The 22,588-nt window shown below is 42.4% G+C and overlaps 1 protein-coding gene across 2 annotated transcripts; it reads left to right on the forward strand.

The window, feature by feature from the left end:
- Positions 1-5,921: 5,921 nt before the first annotated feature.
- On the forward strand, positions 5,922-22,202 carry pgghg (protein-glucosylgalactosylhydroxylysine glucosidase). Of its 2 annotated transcripts, XM_060914473.1 has the most exons (14): positions 5,922-6,059; positions 11,276-11,521; positions 11,671-11,881; positions 12,230-12,671; positions 14,370-14,489; positions 14,633-14,764; positions 16,889-17,000; positions 17,101-17,173; positions 17,247-17,383; positions 17,471-17,604; positions 17,729-17,824; positions 19,422-19,519; positions 21,360-21,583; positions 21,778-22,202. In XM_060914473.1, the coding sequence occupies exons 2-14, from the start codon at positions 11,278-11,280 to the stop codon at positions 21,852-21,854; spliced, it is 2,100 nt and encodes a 699-aa protein (XP_060770456.1). In that variant the 5' UTR covers positions 5,922-6,059; positions 11,276-11,277; the 3' UTR covers positions 21,855-22,202. The 2 variants fall into 2 exon arrangements, with proteins under 2 accessions (XP_060770456.1, XP_060770457.1); XM_060914474.1 differs by lacking the exon at positions 11,276-11,521.
- The last annotated feature ends 386 nt before the right edge of the window (positions 22,203-22,588 follow it).

The raw sequence follows: 22,588 nt of genomic DNA on the forward strand, positions 1-22,588 counted from the left end.
GAGTTAAGAACCCCTGTTCTGGAGGTACCACCTTCTGCTGTACAATTGGGTTGGAAGAAACCTCAGTACGTTAGACAACCATCGATTGGTCTTCCACTCTCTGAGAGTGGTGTCCGTCTGCCTATGTTTGTAGCTCACTCTTGTGTGCCTGCCCACCAGATGTCCTGCATCCTTGAGGGGAGGAACAGCTGGCGCAATGGGTGCAACATTCCCACAGTTTGTGTGTGTGTTAGAAAGAGCAAGGCACGAAGTGGAATGCGGACAAACTTTGTGTAAGCGCTGTGTCAAGGCTGCTGATTGACTAGAGTTAGAAATGAGCGAACCATTCTCTTCTCTCCTTTTGGTTCTTGTGAATCTTCTCAAACATCTTGTGTACACTCTTGCTGTTGACCGATTCATATCTTTCACCAAAGAGGAGCAACTTTCCAGATTCATGCCTCTGATGGATTTTACATGCACGTGGCTGTTTATAGACATGCCTCGAGAGCTGAATGACCTTTTGAGAGAATGCTACCTTCGTCTTCTCTACCCTCATCTGTTTGTCCCATCTATTCACACGTTGGTAGTCTGCCCACTGTCCTACAAGGACACAATGTAGCTGCTGACAGCAAACGTAGTTCCTAATAAGGTACGCCGAGCTGGCCTTGCTGTAAATATCTCAAAGGTCTGAGAAGGAAAGAAAGGGAGGGGGGAAGGAAAGGAGAGGAAGAGAGCAATAAAGGAAAAAGCAGAGGGGACGGATTGCAGCCTTATAAGGGCAAAGCTGCTCTTTTCCCAGGGTTCGGAGTTCCGACCTCTGGTATGCTGCCAGATGAAACCAAACTGTGTTGTGACCCCATCTAGAGGCCTATAAGTGTAAGGGTAATGGTATTCAACACTTCCTTGAGTGCTACCTTGAGCTACCAAGAGATGCTCTCGTAATCTGACAGATTTGGAGCGCTTTTGCAAGGAAGAGTGGGCAAATATTGCCAAGTCTAGATGTGGCAGGCTGATAGACTCCAGCCCAAAAAGACTGAATGCTGTAATTAAATCAAAAGGTGCTTCAAGAAGAAGAAACCTTTATTTGTCACATGCACACTTCAAGCACAGTGAAATTCATCTTCTGCATTTAACCCATCTGAAGCAGTGAACACATGCGCACGCACACCCAGAGCAGTGGGCAGCCACACCAGAGCACCCGGGGAGCAGTCAGGGGTTCGGTACCTTGCTCAAGGGCACTTCATCCCAATGCCACCCCACGTCAACCTAACTGCATGTCTTTGGATTGTGGGGGAAACCCATGCAGACACGAAGAGAACATCCAAACTCCACACAGAAAGGCCCTCGCCGGCTGCTGGGTTCGAACCCAGGACCTTCTTGCTGTGAGGCGACCGTGCTAGGGTGTGCACACTTATGCAACCAGCTTATTGTACATTTTTTAAGTTTTTCCCCTGAACAGATTTGTTTGTTTTTCAATTGAATTGTACAGGTTATAGGTCACACTAAAGGTGGGAAAAGTTTTTAAATTATTTATCGTGGTCTCATTATCATTTTAACAGGGTGTGTACACTTTTTACATCCACTGTATCATTATGTATTACTGGGTGGCATGGTGGTGCAGGGGTTAGCACTATTGCCTCACAGCAGGAAGGTTCCATTACATTACAGGTATTTAGCAGAAGCTCTTATCCAGAGCAACTCACAACATACCCAGAGCAGCAGTTTGGGGTAAGGTGCCTTACTCAAGGGCACTCAAGCCATTCCTGCTGGTCCAGGGAATCAAACCGGTGACCGTTTGGTCCCCAAGCTGCTTCTCTAACCTTTAGGCTATGACTCCACTTAGTTACAGGTTCAAACCTTGTGGCCAATTGGGGCTTTTTTCATGTGCAGTTTGTATGTTCTCCTCATACCTGTGTGGGTTTCCTCCCGCAGTCCAAAGACATGCAAATTAGATCAACTATTATAAATCTGTAATTGAACCTAATAATAATAATAAACTTCTTTTTGTGTATTTCTTCTTTTCATTGTCCCATGAGGAAACCTTTTACTTTCAAAAATAACCTTAGTGTACTAAGCTATAATTTGAGATTAATGCAGTCAGGTTTATACATTCATAATTGAAAATACCAGTGGCAATATTCAAACTGAATTGTAATATGTATGATGGCAGTCCACATAAGCTACATGGCCAAAAGTATGTGGACACCCAACCGTTACACCCATACAGTTTGTCCCCATTACAAAACCATGAGCTTTAACACAGATTTATTTCCCTCTTTATTGTTATGATAATCTCTACTTTTCTGGGAAGGCTTTCCACTAGATTCAGATTTGTGTTCCTTGAGCTACAAGAGCATTAGCAAGATCAGGCACTGATGTCAGGTGAGGAGGCCTGGAGTTCAGTCGGTGTTCCAGTTCATCCCCAAAGTTATTCAGCGGGGTTAAGGTCAGGGCTCTGTGCAGGACACTCGAGATCTTCCGCTCCAACCTTAGCAGACCATGTCTTCATGGAGCTGGCTTTGTACACAGGAGCATTGTCATGCTGGAACAGGTTTGGGCCTCTTAGTTTCAGTGAAGGTAAGCTGTAGTGTAATAATGCTACAACATACAAAGACATTCTAGAATCAGGCATCACCAAATGGCGGACCTCGGTCCGGATCCGGACCCAGTGATGGTTCTGTCCGGACCCGTGACCAATGGTAAATTCACGAGATTAAGTAATTTTCATGAAGCATTATTTTGGACGGTCATGGCTATTGACAGCGGGTGCTGCTACTCCAGTTAATACGACAACAGCTTCACTCAGTTGAGCCAATAAAATCGTTAGTTTACCCAGCGCACCACAGCAGAGCAACAAGCAGAGAGGAAGAGAGTTAAGTTCAGAGACAACTGACCGAGACAACACGGCTTGCTCCAAAAGGCGGCGGAAAGTAGACAAGGAAAATCGTTGTTTTAAAGATGAATGGACGGAGAAATATATGTTCATTCTTCCGGCGAGCAGTTCAAAACCAGTGTGCCTCATATGCTCCGAAAACGTGGCATTAATTAAAAGCGGCAACGTGAAGCGCCACTACGAAACGAAGCACAGCTCTTTTGAGCAAAGTTATCCCCTGAAGTCCGAGCTGAGGGCACGCAAAATAACCCAACTGCAAGCACAGTATGACAGGTCTACCCGACTCATCACACATACACTTACAGCCCAGCAACGTGCAAACGAATGTTCCTTAAAAGTAGCGTGGATTTAGGAGCAACATAAACACATTGGAGTGCATTCCCTGGTCTAACCAAAAGAGCACTGCACACCTTGACTATGTTTGGATCGACTTACAGCTGTGAGTCAGCTTTTTCCACAATGAACATTGTCAAAACCAAGTACCGTTCTAGGCTCGACAATGAACACCTACATATCTGCATGAGAATGGCACTAACTCCATTCCAACCAAGATTTAAATTACTGGCAGGTCAGCCACATGCCCGTTTTTCTCATTAAGAAGAGTAAAAGAAGAATTAAAAGAGAAAAGTTCAAAGAAAAATGTTCTGTTTGCATTTCCCCCCCAAAAAAGCCACTTGTTTTCTGAAGATGTGGACTTTTTTTTTCTTGAAAAGTAGGCCCTCATTTTTTTAGGCTGGGACCTCCTTATTTTAAGAACAAAGAAGAGAAAATGTGAAGTCAACGCTCTGTTTGCACTTTTTAGTTAATGTTTTCTGAGTTGACTTTTTTACTTGAAGTGCAGGCCTTCAATTCTTCAGGTTGGGACCTCTTTAATTTAAGAGAAAAAGGAGTTATTCCACTCTGTTTGCACTTTTTTTATTTATTTTATTCTGAGGTTTCTGTTTTCTTTAATCTGAAATAAAGGCCTTGAATTTTTCCTGGGACTACTTTTATTTATGGTAAAAGAGATAGTTGTGCACTCAGTTCATTTCCTGCATTGGAAATTAACAATAAATATTGTTGAAACCATATGAAAATGTGGACATAGGGGAAGGCTATAAGACACAAGCTGGACTTCGGTTCGGACCTTCTACTTGGACAAAATTTAATAACTGGACCTCAGTGACTTTTAATTGAATACTCCTGTTCTAGATGATTGTGTGCTTCCGGGCGGCACAGTGGTGTAGTGGTTAGCACTGTCGCCTCACAGCAAGAAGGTCCTGGGTTCGAGCCCAGCAGCCGACAGGGGCCTTTCTGTGTGGAGTTTGCATGTTGTCTGCGTAGGTTTCCTCCGGGTGCTCCAAAGACATGCAGGTTAGGCTAATTGGTGGCTCTAAATTGACTGTAGGTGTGAATGGTTGTCTGTGTCTACGGTATGTGTCAGCCCTGTGATGACCTGGTGACTTGTCCAGGGTGTACCCCGCCTCTCGCCCGTAGTCAGCTGGGATAGGCTCCAGCTTGCCTGTGACCCTGTAGAACAGGATAAAACGGCGAGAGATAATGGATGTGTGCTTCCACATATGGGTGTGATGGTCAAGTGTCCACAAACATTTGCCCATACAGTGTATTTGGTTTATTTCATTTCAAGAATATTCGACTGCACCATGGTTAGCTTTATTTCAATAAAAATTAAACCTGGACAACTTTCTCAACCTGTATGTGTGTGTGTGTGTTAATGCAATAGGGCAATATGATCTCATCTCATCTCATCTCATTATCTCTAGCCGTTTTATCCTGTTCTACAGGGTCGCAGGCAAGCTGGAGCCTATCCCAGCTGACTACGGGCGAAAGGCGGGGTACACCCTGGACAAGTCGCCAGGTCATCACAGGGCTGACACATAGACACAGACAACCATTCACACTCACATTCACACCTACGGTCAATTTAGAGTCACCAGTTAACCTAACCTGCATGTCTTTGGACTGTGGGGGAAACCGGAGCACCCGGAGGAAACCCACGCGGACACGGGGAGAACATGCAAACTCTGCACAGAAAGGCCCTCGCCGGCCACGGGGCTCGAACCCGGACCTTCTTGCTGTGAGGCAACAGCGCTAACCACTACACCACCGTGCTGCCCAGGGCAATATGATAAAATGTTGAATTTATATATAATTGCACTCTGAGGAGTTACTTACATGCATGTATGGACTGATTTGCCTTTACACAATTGGAGCAATGGGTGGCACGGTGGTGTAGTGGTTAGCGCTGTCGCCTCACAGCAAGAAGGTCCTGGGTTCGAGCCCCAGGGCCGGCGAGGGCCTTTCTGTGCGGAGTTTGCATGTTCTCCCCGTGTCCACGTGGGTTTCCTCCGGGTGCTCCGGTTTCCCCCACAGTCCAAAGACATGCAGGTTATGTTAACTGGTGGCTCTAAATTGACCGTAGGTGTGAATGGTTGTCTGTGTCTATGTGTCAGCCCTGTGATGACCTGGTGACTTGTCCAGGGTGTACCCCGCCTCTTGCCCGTAGTCAGCTGGGATAGGCTCCAGCTTGCCTGCGACCCTGTAGAAGGATAAAGCGGCTACAGATAATGAGATGAATGAGACAATCAGAGCACTTATTCTCTTGGAAAATGCATGATTGTATTTTCATTTCTACAGCCTACCTGTCAATCAACACATTAGGGCGGAGTCAAAGCCAAATGCTTGTGGGTATTAATAATAATAATAATAATAATAGTTTCTTTTGTTTTTTGCTAGAATTTGCATGAATGTGAATTTTGAATTCAGGTTTCAAATGACAGTGTCACTGTAATACACTAGCTGTTTTTTTTTTTGTTTGTTTTTTAAAACTCCACAAAACAAAACAAAAACACTATACCGCTGTCATCTGAGGGTCATCTGATCATTGCAGGACAACTGATTGTCTTGACAAACGTTCTGTTTTACTGATCTCAAACCAACTCTGATGTTTTCTTTATGCTGGCAAAGACAGAAATATGGGTCTTGGGAGCTGATCCCAGATCAGCGCCTAAAAAGGCGAGGCCCCGCCCCCAGTCTCCGCCCACACGGCTCTACAGTTCTGTAAGTTTAACTTCCTGTGGAGAGAGACAAGAGAAGTTTATAAACACAAACTTTACTTTTATAAGAATTGTCTGTAGTTTGCAGTTTTCGGGTGTCGAGCAGAGCAGTTAGACATTGCTTTGAGACGGTATGTATGATAATGATAAAAATTGTAATCATTTAGTTCTGTTTAGTCTGCCTGCAGTGCCCAGCAAAACAGAAACATCACAGCAAGTACTGAACTGACTGAAGTGCAAAGATGGTTGTAATTAAGTAAAACTTTTCTGTTTGATAGGTTTATATGATCATACTTAATGTAAAGAAGTTATGGTAGTAAAGTTTCAGTTATGCTGAGAGTCAGGGAGGGGTACTGAAATGACAGAGCTGTAATGTAATGTAATATACACTACCGTTCAAAAGTTTGGGGTCACTTTGAAATGTCCTTATTTTTGAAAGAAAAGCACTGTTCTTTTCAATGATCACTTTAAACTAATCAGAAATCCACTCTATACATTGCTAATGTGGTAAATGACTATTCTAGCTGCTGGTTTTTGGTGCAATATCTCCATAGGTGTATAGAGGCCCATTTCCAGCAACTCTCACTCCAGTGTTCTAATGGTACAATGTGTTTGCTCATTGCCTCAGAAGGCTAATGGATGATTAGAAAACCCTTGTACAATCATGTTAGCACAGCTGAAAACAGTTGAGCTCTTTAGAGAAGCTATAAAACTGACCTTCCTTTGAGCAGATTGAGTTTCTGGAGCATCACATTTGTGGGGTCGATTAAATGCTCAAAATGGCCAGAAAAATGTCTCGACTATATTTTCTATTCATTTTACAACTTATGGTGGGAAATAAAAGTGTGACTTTTCATGGAAAACACAAAATTGTCTGGGTGACCCCAAACTTTTGAACGGTAGTGTAATGTTGCAGCCTGGAGTGTTTACAGGAAGATCAAATAACACTCTGTTCATGATTCCATTCAAATAATGATGTGTCTTCTCATCATTGCACCAGACCTAATTTAAGAATAGAAATTTAGTGCTGTCACCTCACAGCAAGAAGGTTCTAGGTTTGAGCCCAGCAGCTAGTGGGGGCCTTTCTGTGCGGAGTTTGCATGTTGTCCCCGTGGGTTTCCTCCGGGTGCTCCGGTTTCCCCCACAGTCCAAAGACATGCAGGTTAGGTTAACTGGTGACTCTAAATTGACCGTAGGTGTGAATGTGAGTGTGAATGGTTGTGTGTCGGCCCTGGATTTGTCCAGGGTGTACCCTGGCTCTCGCCCATAGTCAGCTGGGATCAGTGGCGGCTGGTAGTCTTTCAAACAGGGGAGGCTGGTCGGTTACGATATTTCCAGATTTTAAAAGAAAAAAGAAAAAGCACATCAATTTTGCCCATACTCTTGCCTCTGATCTGGCTGATTGTTGGCAGGGTCACAAACTGTGAAATAACAGGTTCTTTTGGCCCATTAGCCTACTGTCCAATATACATGATGGTGGTGTTGGGGGGGGTATATTTTAACATTTTATATTTTAAAATTGTGGCATGTTGTTTAAAAATTGATCATTATTGAAAGCAGCTCTTTGTCAGGAACCTCAGCAGTAACAGCAGAGTGTTCTGGAATAGGCACAAGCACTGACCTTGGGGAGCCAAACATAGAGCTGGGTGCCACACATTTCATTCAATGACACTTTCCCTATATTTTACTTATTTTGACTGAGAAATGTTTTATTGACAATTTTGATAACCCTTCACTTTTAATCCAGGTCTGTAGTGTGAAATATTCTCGGCTGTGCTTTTGTTTAAAAATGTTTTCCAAATTGTAGCTGTGTTTAATTCATATCCAGAGAAATATATATTCCAGTATAATATACTCAGCATAAACATTTTAAATAGATTCTATATTTTTGGTCCATCCATGACATATTACTAAAGTAGCCTATTTACTGTTGTTGATGTGGGTCACTTGCTGTTAGCCAATTCACTTTCTCGTACCAGGAGAGCTGAAAGGAATGAGTATTATTCCCTACCTTTTTCACCAAGTCAATTTGAGGCGTTGGTCTACCCTGCTCTTTAATTTTAATTTTTTCCTCGAAAGGAAGACTGGCAAATGGCTTCGCCAAAATTAAATCAGCAATGCTTGGCATCCGTGCGCAGCTTTCTTGCTAGCTGACTAGCCCCCTCAAGTTCAAGTTCAGTCACTCAAATAAACGAAATTTCTGGAACTAAGATAGCAAACTTGACAACACTATATTTACACTTTATTTACAATGAAAATATATACAAACTAAAAAAGCTGGTAGAAACCGTATGTAATGAATGAAATCGAAATGTAAGCTGATCTCTTACAATACACCACAGCACTTGCGAATCCGCATGGGACTGAACTGAAATTCACCGCTGCCTGTCTATATTTGAAATGAGCTGTCAATCAAAGAAAATATCCGGCCGTTTTCACCAATCACCAGTCTCCTCGCGGAAACTGCCATGTCCCTCCCACTGTGAGGCTGGGAGTCCGTGGGCGGGCGTTTCCGCAGTATTTGTCCAATAACCGTCTTGCATTTTGAGATTGAAAGCGCATAGCTCCCAAATGCCATTGAAGTCCACTGAGGCTGGGCTGCATCGCGCTGTCACGAGGGGGAAAAACTCATGCACACATTAGGTGAACTGGGGGAAAGTTATAACGGAATGATTTCGCACTGTAGTTGGGTTGAGCACATATATTTCTATGATTCTGGATCTGAAATAGCAATGTTATAAGGTCGGCTATAACATAAGCCTAGCACAATTCATTCTACACGATGTTCGTCATTTTTAGAGGAGGCTGAGCCTCCCTTGTTGTCTTAGAGCAATCGCCCGTGGCTGGGATAGGCTCCAGCTTGCCTGCGACCCTGTAGAACAGGATAAAGCGGCTACAGATAATGGATTGATGGATGGCTGGACAGTGTCACCTCACTGCAAGAAGGTTCTGGGTTCGAACCTGCCAATTGACTGGGGTCTTTCTGTGTAGAATTTGCATGTTCTCCCCAAGTCTGCGTGGGTTTCCTCCCACAGTCCAAAGACATGCAGATTAAGTCAAATGACTACTCAAAAATGCCCGTGGGTGTGAATGGCTGCCTGCTTCTCTGTGTTAGTCCAATAGCAAGAGATTAGCAACCTGACCATGGTGTACCCCGCCTCTCACCTGATGTCAGCTGGGGTTGTCCCAGCTCACTTGCAATGGATAAGCAGTATAGAAAATGAATGAACGAATAATTTAGGGTCTTCGCACCAACAGGTCAAAGTCCCTCCTGTGCCAAGATCTGGTCTTCCCAGGCAGTTTCCTGTCCCAGTACTAACCAGCTCTTGAGGCACATGAGTGCGGCACCAATCTCTGTTTCAGGTGCCCTCGGCTTCTTGCCTGTTACAACGGGGGGGCTGGTCCTCTGGTAACCACAAGGGTTTGACTTGCATCTGTATTGCAGCGTGCCTTGCCAGATGGCAGTAGGTACCATTTTTATAATGGTCTTTGGTATGACCGGACCGTGAGTTGAACTCGCGATCTCCCGGTCACACTAACCACTAGGCCAGCTCGCGGTTCATACCAACAGGGGTGAATATTTGCTGTTCAAAAAAGGCACACTTCAATATTATGTATAATATTAGGGGCTAGGTTTTGTACAGTCATAATTTATGATCCCAATTACAGTGGTGCTTGAAAGTTTGTGAACCCTTTAGAATTTTCTATATTTCTGCATAAATATGACCTAAAACATCATCAGATTTTCACACAAGTTCTAAAAGTAGATAAAGAGAACCCAGTTAAACAAATGAGACAAAAATATTATACTTGGTCATTTATTTATTGAGGAAAATTATCCAATATTATGTATCTGTGAGTGGCAAAAGTATGTGAACCTCTAGGATTAGCAGTTAATTTGAAGGTGAAATTAGAGTCAGGTGTTTTCAATCAATGGGATGACAATCAGGTGTGAGTGGGCACCCTGTTTTATTTAAAGAACAGGGATCTATCAAAGTCTGATCTTCACAACACATGTTTGTGGAAGTGTATCATGGCACGAACAAAGGAGATTTCTGAGGACCTCAGAAAAAGCGTTGTTGATGCTCATCAGGCTGGAAAAGGTTACAAAACCATCTCTAAAGAGTTTGGACTCCACTAATCCACAGTCAGACAGATTGTGTACAAATGGAGGAAATTCAAGACCATTGTTGCCCTCCCCAGGAGTGGTCGACCAACAAAGATCACTCCAAGAGCAAGGCGTGTAATAGTCGGTGAGGTCACAAAGGACCCCAGGGTAACTTCTAAGCAACTGAAGGCCTCTCTCACATTGGCTAATGTTCATGAGTCCACCATCAGGAGAACACTGAACAACAATGGCGTGCATGGCAGGTTGCAAGGAGAAAGCCACTGCTGTCCAAAAAGAACATTGCTGCTCATCTGCAGTTTGCTAAAGATCACGTGGACAAGCCAGAAGGCTATTGGAAAAATGTTTTGTGGACGGATGAGACCAAAATAGAACTTTTTGGTTGAAATGAGAAGCGTTATGTTTGGAGAAAGGAAAACACTGCATTCCAACATAAGAACCTTATCCCATCTGTGAAACATGGTGGTGGTAGTATCATGGTTTGGGCCTGTTTTGCTGCACCTGGGCCAGGACGGCTTGCCATCGTTGATGGAACAATGAATTCTGAATTATACCAGCGAATTCTAAAGGAAAATGTCAGGACATCTGTCCATGAACTGAATCACAACAGAAGGTGGGTCATGCAGCAAGACAACGACCCTAAGCACACAAGTCGTTCTACCAAAGAATGGTTAAAGAAGAATAAAGTTAATGTTTTGGAATGGCCAAGTCAAAGTCCTGACCTTAGTCCAATCAAAATGTTGTGGAAGGGCCTAAAGTGAGCAGTTCATGTGAGGAAACCCACCAACATCCCAGAGTTGAAGCTGTTCTGTACGGAGGAATGGGCTAAAATTCCTCCAAGCCGGTGTGCAGGACTGATCAACAGTTACTGGAAATGTTTAGCAAAGGTTCACATACTTTTGCCACTCACAGATATGTAATATTGGATAATTTTCTTCAATAAATAAATGACCAAGTATAATATTTTTTGTCCCGTTTGTTGAACTGGGTTCTCTTTATCTACTTTTAGGACTTGTGTGAAAATCTGATGATGTTTTAGGCCATATTTAAGCAGAAATCTAGAAAATTCTAAAGGGCTCACAAACTTTCAAGCACCACTGTAGCTCCATTTCAGTTTTAGGTTGTATCACTACAAAATGTGGAAAAGTTCAAGGGGGTGAATACTTATTTAAGGCGTGTGTGTGTGTGCGCATATTCACTGTCAGTACTTCTGTTTGCCAGAGATGAACCCTGACTCTGCTGACCCTTATATATTTTCAACTCACTTGTTACCCTCTGACCATCGTTTCCTGCCGCCTCTGACTAACGGGACCCTGGGATGGAGAGTGTTTGAAAAAATTATGCATGAGGGTGGAGTCTATAATGGAGAGCTTGGAGCCTGTCACCGAGCGGATATACCATGTCCGCTTGCAGTCAGGATGAATGTTGAGGAGGGGAAGCATACGTACAGTTTGGACGCCCACACTGGTATAGCTGGAATGTTGTATCCACTTCTGTCTACCCCATTCTTCTTGCCTTCTGCTTAGGTTCACTTGCATGCAACAACTATAAACACTAACTTTCTGATGCCAGTATGCATGCCTGGATGAGAAAGTGTATCTCTTCTTCTCTTGCAGGTATATTCACTCACTCAGTACTTACCTCTTATGTGGAAGCAACTCAGATGTTCTATGCTCATCGAGAATATCCCAACCTCCTGGTTATGGAAGTACTGCTGAAGCGTCAGATGAGCTCTGAGGAACCAATCACAGTCAAGCTTGATAGTTCTTTCACTCCTCACAGTCATGACATTGCCTTTGAGACGGCTCCTGACTATAGAGGAGGGAGGTATGTTTTAGCAAATCCTTGGGTTGTGTATTTTGGCATCTGAAACCCAATACACTGTCAACAGTGTGAGACCAGAGCAGTGATTTGAATCTGTAAAAGCCCTAGTTAATCCTAAATACACACATTGAACCAGACAAACGCTGATTTTTAAAAAAATATGGATTACAGCAGATACACAATGATGTTGCTTAGGACAGCGCAGTGGTTAGCACTGTCACCTGGCCACCAGCGCAGTGGTTAGCACAGCTCACCCGTGACCATCAGTAGGATAAGTGGTATAGATAATGGACAGATGATCTTGCTTATTGCTTCAACTAATTACAGTAAAGCTCTGTTTCTTAACAACAGGCACATGTTTGGGCACACGATGTCAGCAGAGTTCCCTGGAGTACTCTGTCCCTGTGTGCACCTTATCTGGACCCCAGTAATCTCCTGTGTAACGTTACTGCCTGACCAGAGCCAGTCTAGCTGGAGCTTTCTGGTTGCAGTTGCAGAGAGCAGTGAGATCGCCAAGTTTTGCTTTGACACTGGTTTGGAGCTCATTGAAAATGGCGACCTGCAGGCTTCCCATGTAAGGGCATGGGCGGAGTTATGGCATGGTAGCAGTGTGGAGCTGGCCGGACCAGAGCCCTTGAGTCGAGCTGTGATTGGCTGCATGTTCTACCTTCTCAGCGCATTCCCGTCTCTCACAGAGACACCCAGACCATTTGGGGGCATCAGTCCTGGAGGATTGTCTAACGGGGGACACGGACAAGGACAGGACTACTGGGGACATGTTTTCTGGGATCAGGTAAGGTTCTTAACATCCATCTATCCATTATCCATAACTGCTTATCCTGTGCAGGGTCGCGGGCAAGCTGGAGCCTATCCCAGCTGACTACGGGCGAAAGGCGGGGTACACCCTGGACAAGTCGCCAGGTCATCACAGGGCTAACACATAGACACAGACAACCATTCACACTCACAGTCACACCTACGCTCAATTTAGAGTCACCAGTTAAACTAACCTGCATGTCTTTGGACTGTGGGGGAAACCGGAGCACCCAGAGGAAACCCACGCGGACACGGGGAGAACATGCAAACTCCGCGCAGAAAGGCCCCCGTCGGCTGCTGGGCTCGAACCCAGAACCTTTTTGCTGTGAGGTGACAACGCTAACCACTACATCACCGTGCCATTTCTAGGTTTTTAACAAATAGTAGGAATCAGTCATGCAGGTACAGGTCAAGCGCTATAGTTAATGTTCACATCAAACAACCTAATGATGTGGATGGTGAGTAGAGATGATGGCTCTTAATCCCAAAGTTTGCTTGCTTTCATTTCATGACCAGTACCTTTGTTATATATTTCATTAAGTGTAAAACGATTCCTCTTTCAGTAGTGTTTCACCTATTTTCAAATGTCTGGTTCTGTTTGCGGCGGCACGGTGGTGTAGTGGTTAGCGCTGTCGCCTCACAGCAAGAAGGTCCGGGTTCGAGCCCCGGGGCCGGCGAGGGCCTTTCTGTGCGGAGTTTGCATGTTCTCCCCGTGTCCGCGTGGGTTTCCTCCGGGTGCTCCGGTTTCCCCCACAGTCCAAAGACATGCAGGTTAGGTTAACTGGTGGCTCTAAATTGAGCGTAGGTGTGAATGTGAGTGTGAATGGTTGTCTGTGTCTATGTGTCAGCCCTGTGATGACCTGGCGACTTGTCCAGGGTGTACCCCGCCTTTCGCCCGTAGTCAGCTGGGATAGGCTCCAGCTTGCCTGCGACCCTGTAGAACAGGATAAAGCGGCTAGAGATAATGAGATGAGATGGTTCTGTTTGCAATTCACAGACTGTATGATCACAAAATAGAAGAATATTTAGCTAATAATGCAAGCTCATTAGGCTTAAAACAAATACACAGTACACACCAGATACTTACTTACTTACTTACTTACTTATTGAAACCACCATTTCCATCACTGAAATCATCCAACATTGTGTTGGAAGAGCTTAAACATTTTTAACAACCTGTGCAAAACCTGCACTCAAAGTTTTCGTTGCCAAGTTATATACATGACATTACAGGCTTGATCCTCTTTTTAAGACATGACACATGTTTAGGGCATAAAATATGTTTAAAAATACATCAGTAGAGTGGAACAGTTTATGCCCAGAACTTGTCTATTCTTCAGTGGATAATCACTTGGATACTGTTGATATGTATGTAATATTTTCTTCCTCATGCTGTCTTAGGGAGATTTTCCTAATGTCACCTCTGACTTGCTCACTAGGGACCTAGAATGAACGAATAATAAAAATATCCTTGGTCTGCTGAATGTTCTGTGAACTCTCTTTGAGAACCACAAATAAAACCTTGAAGATGTTTCCTCACAGTTGAGTAAAATTGTGACCTCTAACTAAGACATCTGTTAGATGAGTGTGAAAATAATCCATTCTTACAGTTAATCCTATGTATTAAGTCGATATGAATGATTGATTTGATTTTTGATTTTCTGTGTCTGTCTAGGACACCTGGATGTATCCTAACATTGCAGTCTTTCACCCTAACCTAGCCAGAGCTGTACTAGAGTACAGAATGCGAACACTAGAAGGTGCCTGGATCAATGCCCAGGAGCAGGGCTATAAGGTATGAATTTGAGTGATTGGGATGTAGGTGGTGGAGTACCTCTGTGTATAAATGTACTGTCGTGTCCGTGCCGCCCTGTTATTTGGCTTCATCTCACAGTTGTGGCACAGGGTTTGTGTTGTTCATTATGAATTTGTTACCAGGGCTTGAAGTTCCCATGGGAGAGTGCTGTATCCGGTCAAGAGGTGTGTCCAATGGACAGTTTTGGAAAGCAGGAGATCCATGTGAACGGCGATGTAGCTCTTGCCTTCCGTCACTACCTCTACCTGACACAGGTGTATATCCTGCTTAAGGTGCCAAATCACCCCAAAAGTGTACAGTGGTGCTTGAAAGTTTGTGAACCTTTTAGAATTGTCTATATTTCTGCATAAATATGACCTGAAACATCAGATTTTCACACAAGTCCTAAAAGTAGATAAAGAGAACCCAGTTAAACAAATGAAACAAAAATATTATACTTGGTCATTTTTTTTATTGAGGAAAATGATCCAATATTACATATCTGTGAGCGGCAAAAGTATGTGAACCTTTAGGATTAGCAGTTAATTTGAAGGTGAAATTAGAGTCAGGTGTTTTCAGTCAATGGGATGACAATCAGGTGTGAGTGGGCACCCTGTTTTATTTAAAGAACAGGGATCTATCAAAGTCTGATCTTCACAACACATGTTTGTGGAAGTGTATCATGGCACGAACAAAGGAGATTTCTGAGAACCTCAGAAAAAGCATTGTTGATGCTCATCAGGCTGAAAAAGGTTACAAAACCATCTCTAAAGAGTTTGGACTCCACCAATCCACAGTCAGACAGATTGTGTACAAATGAAGGAAATTCAAGACCATTGTTACCCTCTCCAGGAGTGGTCGACCAACAAAGATCACTCCAAGAGCAAGGCATGTAATAGTCGGCGAGGTCACAAAGGACCCCAGGGTAACTTCTAAGCAACTGAAGGCCTCTCTCACATTGGCTAATGTTCATGAGTCCACCATCAGGAGAACACCAAACAACAATGGTGTGCATGGCTGAGTTGCAAGGAGAAAGCCACTGCTCTCCAAAAAGAAGATTGCTGCTTGTCTGCAGTTTGCTAAAGATCACGTGGACAAGCCAGAAGGCTATTGGAAAAATGTTTTGTGGATGGATGAGAACAAAATAGAACTTTTTGGTTTAAATGAGAAGCGTTATGTTTGGAGAAAGGAAAACACTGCATTCTAGCATAAGAACCTTATCCCATCTGTGAAACATGGTGGTGGTAGTATCATGGTTTGGGCCTGTTTTGCTGCATCTGGGCCAGGACGGCTTGCCATCATTGATGGAACAATGAAATCTGAATTATACCAGCAAATTCTAAAGGGAAATGTCAGGACATCTGTCCATGAACTGAATCTCAAGAGAAGGTGGGTCATGCAGCAAGACAACGACCCTAAGCACACAAGTCGTTCTACCAAAGAATGGTTAAAGAAGAATAAAGTTGATGTTTTGGAATGGCCAAGTCAAAGTCCTGACCTTAATCCAATGGAAATGTTGTGGAAGGACCTGAAGCGAGCAGTTCATGTGAGGAAACCCACCAACATCCCAGAGTTGAAGCTGTTCTGTACAGAGGAATGGGCTAAAATTCCTCCAAGCCGGTGTGCAGGACTGATTAACAGTTACCGGAAATATTTAGTTGCAGTTATTGCTGCACAAGGGGGTCACACCAGATACTGAAAGCAAAGGTTCACATACTTTTGCCACTCACAGATATGTAATATTGGATCATTTTCCTCAATAAATAAATGACCAGGTATAATATTTTTGTCTAATTTGTTTAACTGGGTTCTCTTTATCTACTTTTAGGACTTGTGTGAAAATCTGATGATGTTTTAGGTCATATTTATGCAGAAATATAGAAAATTCTAAAGGGTTCACAAACTTTCAAGCACCACTGTATATTAGGCAAATGCGATGGACGGTGTGGCTCCATCCCCTTCCGTTCTAGTCTGTGCAGGAGAGATGAAGGTCAAAGTCAGGTACACCTCCTCATTTGGTAGGTGCATCTAGTACATCACCAAGGCTGTCAATCACTTAATTCCCAAGTGTATCCATGCCTTCTTACGATATAGTTGAATAACGTTTTGAAACTCATTTCTGGGGCCAAAATTAAACATGTGCCGATATCCGCAAACTAACTGTCCGAATTAGACACTTTAGACGGAAAGATACTTTTCTCATCTAAACTGACATGGAAAATGGGCTATTTTGACGTGGGGGTGGGCGGAGCTACACATTAAACTGCAGCCAGCCAGCAAAGGTGCTAGACCTGTGGTGGCTTCACTTTTTAATGACTATACGCGGGCCATTTTTTTTTTCCCCCCAGTCATTGGGCAATCATCTTCAAAAATCCATTATTGTTCTCCTCTTTCGAAAGGACATTGGAATATTTAAAGAAGGCGGTGCCAGTGAAGTGGTGTGGGGTATAGCCGATTATTGGGTGTCTCGAGTTATCTGGGACCCTGCTGACCAGCACTACCACCTCAAAGGTATGTAGAGTGATCTAAGCAGACAAAAGTTGCATGTTTGTTTGAGAGATATCTTGGAAAGAGAATTTTGCAAGGTTTTCTGTTTGCGTGTGTCATTTAGGAGTGATGCCTCCTGATGAGCATCACAAAAATGTCGACAACTCGGTGTACACGAACACTGTGGCCAAGTACAGGTGTGTGTATGGTTGTGTATTCAGATAAACTTGACTATCATAGATTTGACCTCATCTTTTATCGATTTCTCAGCCTGCAGTTTGCTGTGGACTTGGCTAGATTGCTCCAGCATCCTGCACCCTCAGAATGGCAGGAAATAGCTGATAAGCTAAAAATCCCATATGACCCTGGACTGAAGTACCACCCAGAATTTGACGGTTACAAAATTGGTGAGCCCTTTGTCTTGATTTGTTACCCTCGTATTAGAATTTCAATTTGAATGCTAATATGACCTCTTGTGTATGTGTGCATTTTAGGAACTGAAGTGAAGCAGGCAGATGCCATTCTGGTGGGATTCCCACTGGGATTGCCCATGAGCCCAGAGGTCAGACGGAATGATCTGGAGTGTTATGAGGCTGTCACTGATCCGCTTGGTCCTGCTATGACTTGGGTAAGAATGTCCTGATTTTCTAGTTTTAATTTATTAGTACATCAGATGAGTTAGGTAAATGTAAATGCCTCGTGTGTGTGTGTGTGTGTGTGTGTGTGTGTGTGTGTGTGTGTGCCACCAGTAGAGTATGTTTGCAGTGGGTTGGTTGGAGCTTGGTGAAGCTGAAAAAGCACAACAGCTTCTGCAAAAGTGCTTCAAAAATATACAGGGGCCCTTCCAGGTAACTTCTTTGTGCTTCTCCCTGTACAGTCAACTCCATAAATATTGGCACCCTTTCTGAAAATGAACAGCACATACAATGAGTGAGCAGTCTTTTGTGATCAACCGTATAGGAGTGATGTATAGTTTTATTTTAGCCAGTTATTTTTCAAAGATAATCAGCTTTCTTAAATAGTGATGTATATATATTTTTTTTTCTGTAAAAATGCTGGTTTCTAAATTACTGACACCCCCATAATCATTTGCTGCAGCATTCCCTAGTGAGGATAACAGTACTGATGGGTCATTGTTATGAAGGTGGCATCTAATAGCTTTTGCAATTCAAGACAACCTCAAGAGTCACCATGCACTTCTGAAACCGACATGTATAATTCCTGTCCTATTTTCAGCAGTTTCAGATTTTCCTTAATTATCCCCCACCCAAATGAAGTGACCATCCGGTCACATTTTCGTTTCCGGGCCATATCTTTAAAACTACTGAAGATATCTTCATGAAACTTTGTACATATCAAGTAACATGTGAACTGGTGCCTTTTGCTATTTTGGATTTTTTTTAAAAAAAAGTATTTTTCAAATTTTTACATAAATTTATTTTTTACTTGGCTTCTAAGAGCAGTGCTCGTTTCCGGAGCGTATATCCAAAACTATTCATGATCTGGATTTGAAACTTGGTATATATGTTAACAAGGTGATGTAGATGTGCCTTTTCATACTAAGAAATTTGAGAAATTTAAATTTTTCATGTTTCCATGGAAACAATTTCAGACTTCATCTCTCAGGTTAGTTAGTCTTAGGGGTAGGTTTTGTTTCTGGAGCAGAACTTGAAAACTGAGTGGTATGGTCTTGAAAGTTGGTATATGTGTTGATTAAGTAATGTATATGTGCCTTTTGATACTAAGAAATGTGAGAAATTTAAATTTTTAGCTCACCCCGACCAAAGGTCCGTTGGGTTTATGCCATGGGCTGCTGAGGTCCGTGTAAAGAGGTAGGGTTGGTTTCCTGCAGCAGAACTTGAAAAATGTGACACATAATATCTTGAAACTTGGTATATAGTTGTATATAGGGCAGGGGATATAGATGACTCTGTCTTCTTGTTTCTATTTATTTATTTGTCCATTATCCAACTTGTGCGGCCAACAAACATATCCCTGTCTCTCGTGCATTATAAGCTATTTGATTTTCCTCATGATGACTGATGATAAAGGGATTTTACATGTGTGCAATATCATATTCAATACACATAACATAGAGAAACAGGAAGCAATCAAAAGGCAAACAGATACTTAGATACTGGATACTGAGAGCGTTTTTAATAACTCCAGCAATTTATTTTTGTATTCATTTAAATATTCTTTCGGGGTGCCAACAAATATGCTTTTGGTAAAATATTATTATTTTAAAAAGAAAGTTCTGGCATAAATGTTGAAGGCAAATGTAAGTAAGCAGCGTCTCCAGTTTATTTGAGTGAAAATTTTCTTTTGTAATGTTTATTTTACACAACATTTTATTTTGCGTCTCATTCTCTTGAGGGCTGCCAATAATTCTGGAGTCGAAAGGGTTATTTTCAGATGCATTTTGGTCAGTACTTGTGTATGCAGGTGTGGAGTGAGTCATCTGATGGTTCTGGAGCGGTCAACTTCCTCACAGGCATGGGGGGATTTCTGCAGGCTGTGTTGTTCGGGTACACCGGTTTCAGGCGAGTGCCTGTAGTGACTTCCATACGAGCAATTAATACAAGTACACACACAAACACTTACAGAATACCGATTCATCACTGCAAAAAATAAAAATCTTAGGAAGTTTATTTGTCTATTTTCAAGTCAGAACATCTAGCCACCCTTATTATAAGACATAATTGCCCAACAAGCAAAACCTCATTTAGCTAGAAAGGCTAGTTTTTAGACAGTCCATCTTGAAAATCTTGTATAGACAAAATGTCTTGAAAAAGTCTTATTTGGAGCACCTTTGAAAATAAAACAAGTTTTTTTAAAAAAACAAGTAAGTACATTTTGGACATTTGTCAAATGCGGTTCATCTTGTTTCAAGAAAAACAAAACAAAAGTATGCTTGTTTTGGGAATAAATGAACTTTACTGAAATCTTTGAATCTTTCATTACAGTTCATACATTTCAAAATAGTCAGTGCCCCCAAAACGCACTGTTGCTTTGGCGTTGTGTAAGCACTGTAAGTCAAAATGCGTAGATATTTTGTCAGCTCACATATCCTAAGTTTACTGCGACTGTTTTCTCAGTCATTCAGAGTGAGCTGCTTCTAGATGCTGTACAGACTCTAGACCAGACAAGTGCCTTCAAAAAGGCTAGGAGTGAGTGGAGGACAAGTTCAGTGGTTTGTTTTTTTTCCCACCCACTCGTGAGGTTTTTGTGTATGAGGGGTTTACAAGATCAGGCACCAAACAAACAAATAGTCAGTGCCCCCAAAATGCACTGTTGCTTTGGCGTTGTGTAAGCACTGTAAGTCAAAATGCGTAGACTATTTTTTTAGGGTTTTTTTTTTTTTTTTTTGGTGCCTGAGGTCCTGGGGAAGTGGAATCTTAAGAGATGTTTTAATGTTTGAATGTTTAAATGGGAAAAAAAAACTTGTTGCAATGCTACACGTGTCGTCAACTTGATTCAAGATAGTCTCTGGTCTCATATCTAGAGTATTTTACTAATTACAGGTCACAAAAGGAGAATCTTTTAAGCTAGCAATGCTTAGTTGTAGAATTTAACAATCCTAATATTAGTATATTTATCTTAAATTCAGTTTTTACTGCTAAGACTTTGTCATGAATTTAAGTGAAATACCCTTAAAATGAAATAAATAAAAATGACTTGACTGGCTAAATGTAAGAAGTACGATCTTGTTATAAGAACTATTTTGATTATTTTGAGTTAATCAGATCTCGCATAATAAGTTCCCCAATCTTATTTTGGAATTATTTCATCTGAAAACAGGTTAGATTTTTCATCTTCTCATCTCATCTCATTATCTGTAGCCGCTTTATCCTTCTACAGGGTCGCAGGCAAGCTGGAGCCTATCCCAGCTGACTACGGGCGAAAGGCGGGGTACACCCTGGACAAGTCGCCAGGTCATCACAGGGCTGACACACAGACAACCATTCACACTCACATTCACACCTACGCTCAATTTAGAGTCACCAGTTAACCTAACCTGCATGTCTTTGGACTGTGGGGGAAACTGGAGCACCCGGAGGAAACCCACGCCGACACGGGGAGAACATGCAAACTCCGCACAGAAAGGCCCTCGCCGGCCCCGGGGCTCGAACCCGGACCTTCTTGCTGTGAGGCGACAGCGCTGACCACTACACCACCGTGCCGCCCCTCAAGCAAATATGCTGTTTTAATCTTTTACTCCTTATTTTTGAAAGGCCATTTTTTGCAGTGATGGAAATACAAACGTACTCCATGTTGATGTTGCATGCACACATCCAGTAAAACCACTTGTACTTTCTAGAGTTTCATGTTAATGTTCCAGATGATTTAGCGATTTTGATATTCCTCTGTTGTTCTCTTTAGGGTCCAGAAGGACTGTCTGACTTTTTCCCCACTGATACCTAACGAAGTGTCTATGCTCAGTCTGAAAGGCATCAGTTACCTTGGCAATAAGCTAGACTGGGTGTGTGTTAGACAGGAAGTCAGTGTTGTCGTGCGGAAGCAGGCAAAGGATTCTGGGAATCAGCAGCCTTGTCCTCTTGAGATTGTGCTACAGAGCTCCGGAGACAGAATCCCTCTTAATCCAGGTCAACGGTCATAATCACTTAACTCGGATAAACAACAGTAATCAAAAGAAACATCAATTCTAACATAAGCACCTTTTGTGATATTTCTGTATCAGGATGATTTATGTACAATTCTTCAAAGTGTTTTGGATATGCATGTTTGTTTATTCTGCACAGGAATATTAATGTGGATATATTTTATCTATTGACTACAGGCCAACAGGTGACATTTCCATGGCAACGTGGCAAGATCCAAAAACAAAGCTCTCCCTCCTACTGCTGGCTGTTTTGATCCAGAAATCACGAGCTAATATCATTAGTTGTACATCATCAGTACCATGAAAAGCGATATTATATTTTTATGATGCAGTTGAGCTGCTAGATATGCAATTAGTGTTTATTTGCTATTGTTTTGAAGTAGTTGATTATTCACTGGATGTTTTTGATTGTGCACAATTTTGTACGTTTACAAAAGCTATTTAAATAAAATGAAATGATGCCTTTTTTTCCTTACACATTTGATCCATGAATTAAAATAATTTGATTATTGTGTGATGACTGGAGAGTCTGGACAGTTTAAGCCAACTTTGACAAAATGTAGGAACTAAATTACTTAATTAGTGGAGAGTTATTGAATAAAAATTGCATAATCATGAGATGAGAGAGATGAGATATGATTTTGTTATAATTATCAAAAGTATTGGTTGTAATATAGTGCAAGTATAGAGTGTGTGAGAGAGTGAAAGTGTGTGTGAAACAGTGTGTGAGAGATTGTGTGTGTGTGAAATAGTGAGTGTGAGAGAGTGAGAGATTGTGTAAGAATGAGTGAGCTAGTGAGTGTGTGTGTGTGAGAGAGAGTGTGTGAGAGAGATAGTGTGTGTGTGAGAGAGTGTTTGAGAGAGAGACAGAGGGAGTGTGAGTGAGAAAGACAGTGTGTGTGTGTGTGAGAGAGAGTGTTTGAGAGACAGAGGGAGTGTGAGTGAGGGAGAGAAAGAGAGTGAGTGTGTGTGAGATAGTGTGTGAGTG

Source organism: Neoarius graeffei, chromosome 2 (assembly GCF_027579695.1).
Source record: "Neoarius graeffei isolate fNeoGra1 chromosome 2, fNeoGra1.pri, whole genome shotgun sequence".
NCBI lineage: Eukaryota > Metazoa > Chordata > Actinopteri > Siluriformes > Ariidae > Neoarius > Neoarius graeffei.

What these genes read in the sequence shown, in the direction of transcription:
- pgghg (XM_060914473.1), top strand. Translation starts at nt 11,278, where the DNA reads ATGAACCCTGACTCTGCTGACCCTTATATATTTTCAACTCACTTGTTA. An exon ending in CCAGCACTACCACCTCAAAG is followed by an intron (nt 17,001 to 17,100) that starts GTATGTAGAGTG and finishes TGTGTCATTTAG; the next exon opens with GAGTGATGCCTCCTGATGAG. An exon ending in AACACTGTGGCCAAGTACAG is followed by an intron (nt 17,174 to 17,246) that starts GTGTGTGTATGG and finishes TCGATTTCTCAG; the next exon opens with CCTGCAGTTTGCTGTGGACT.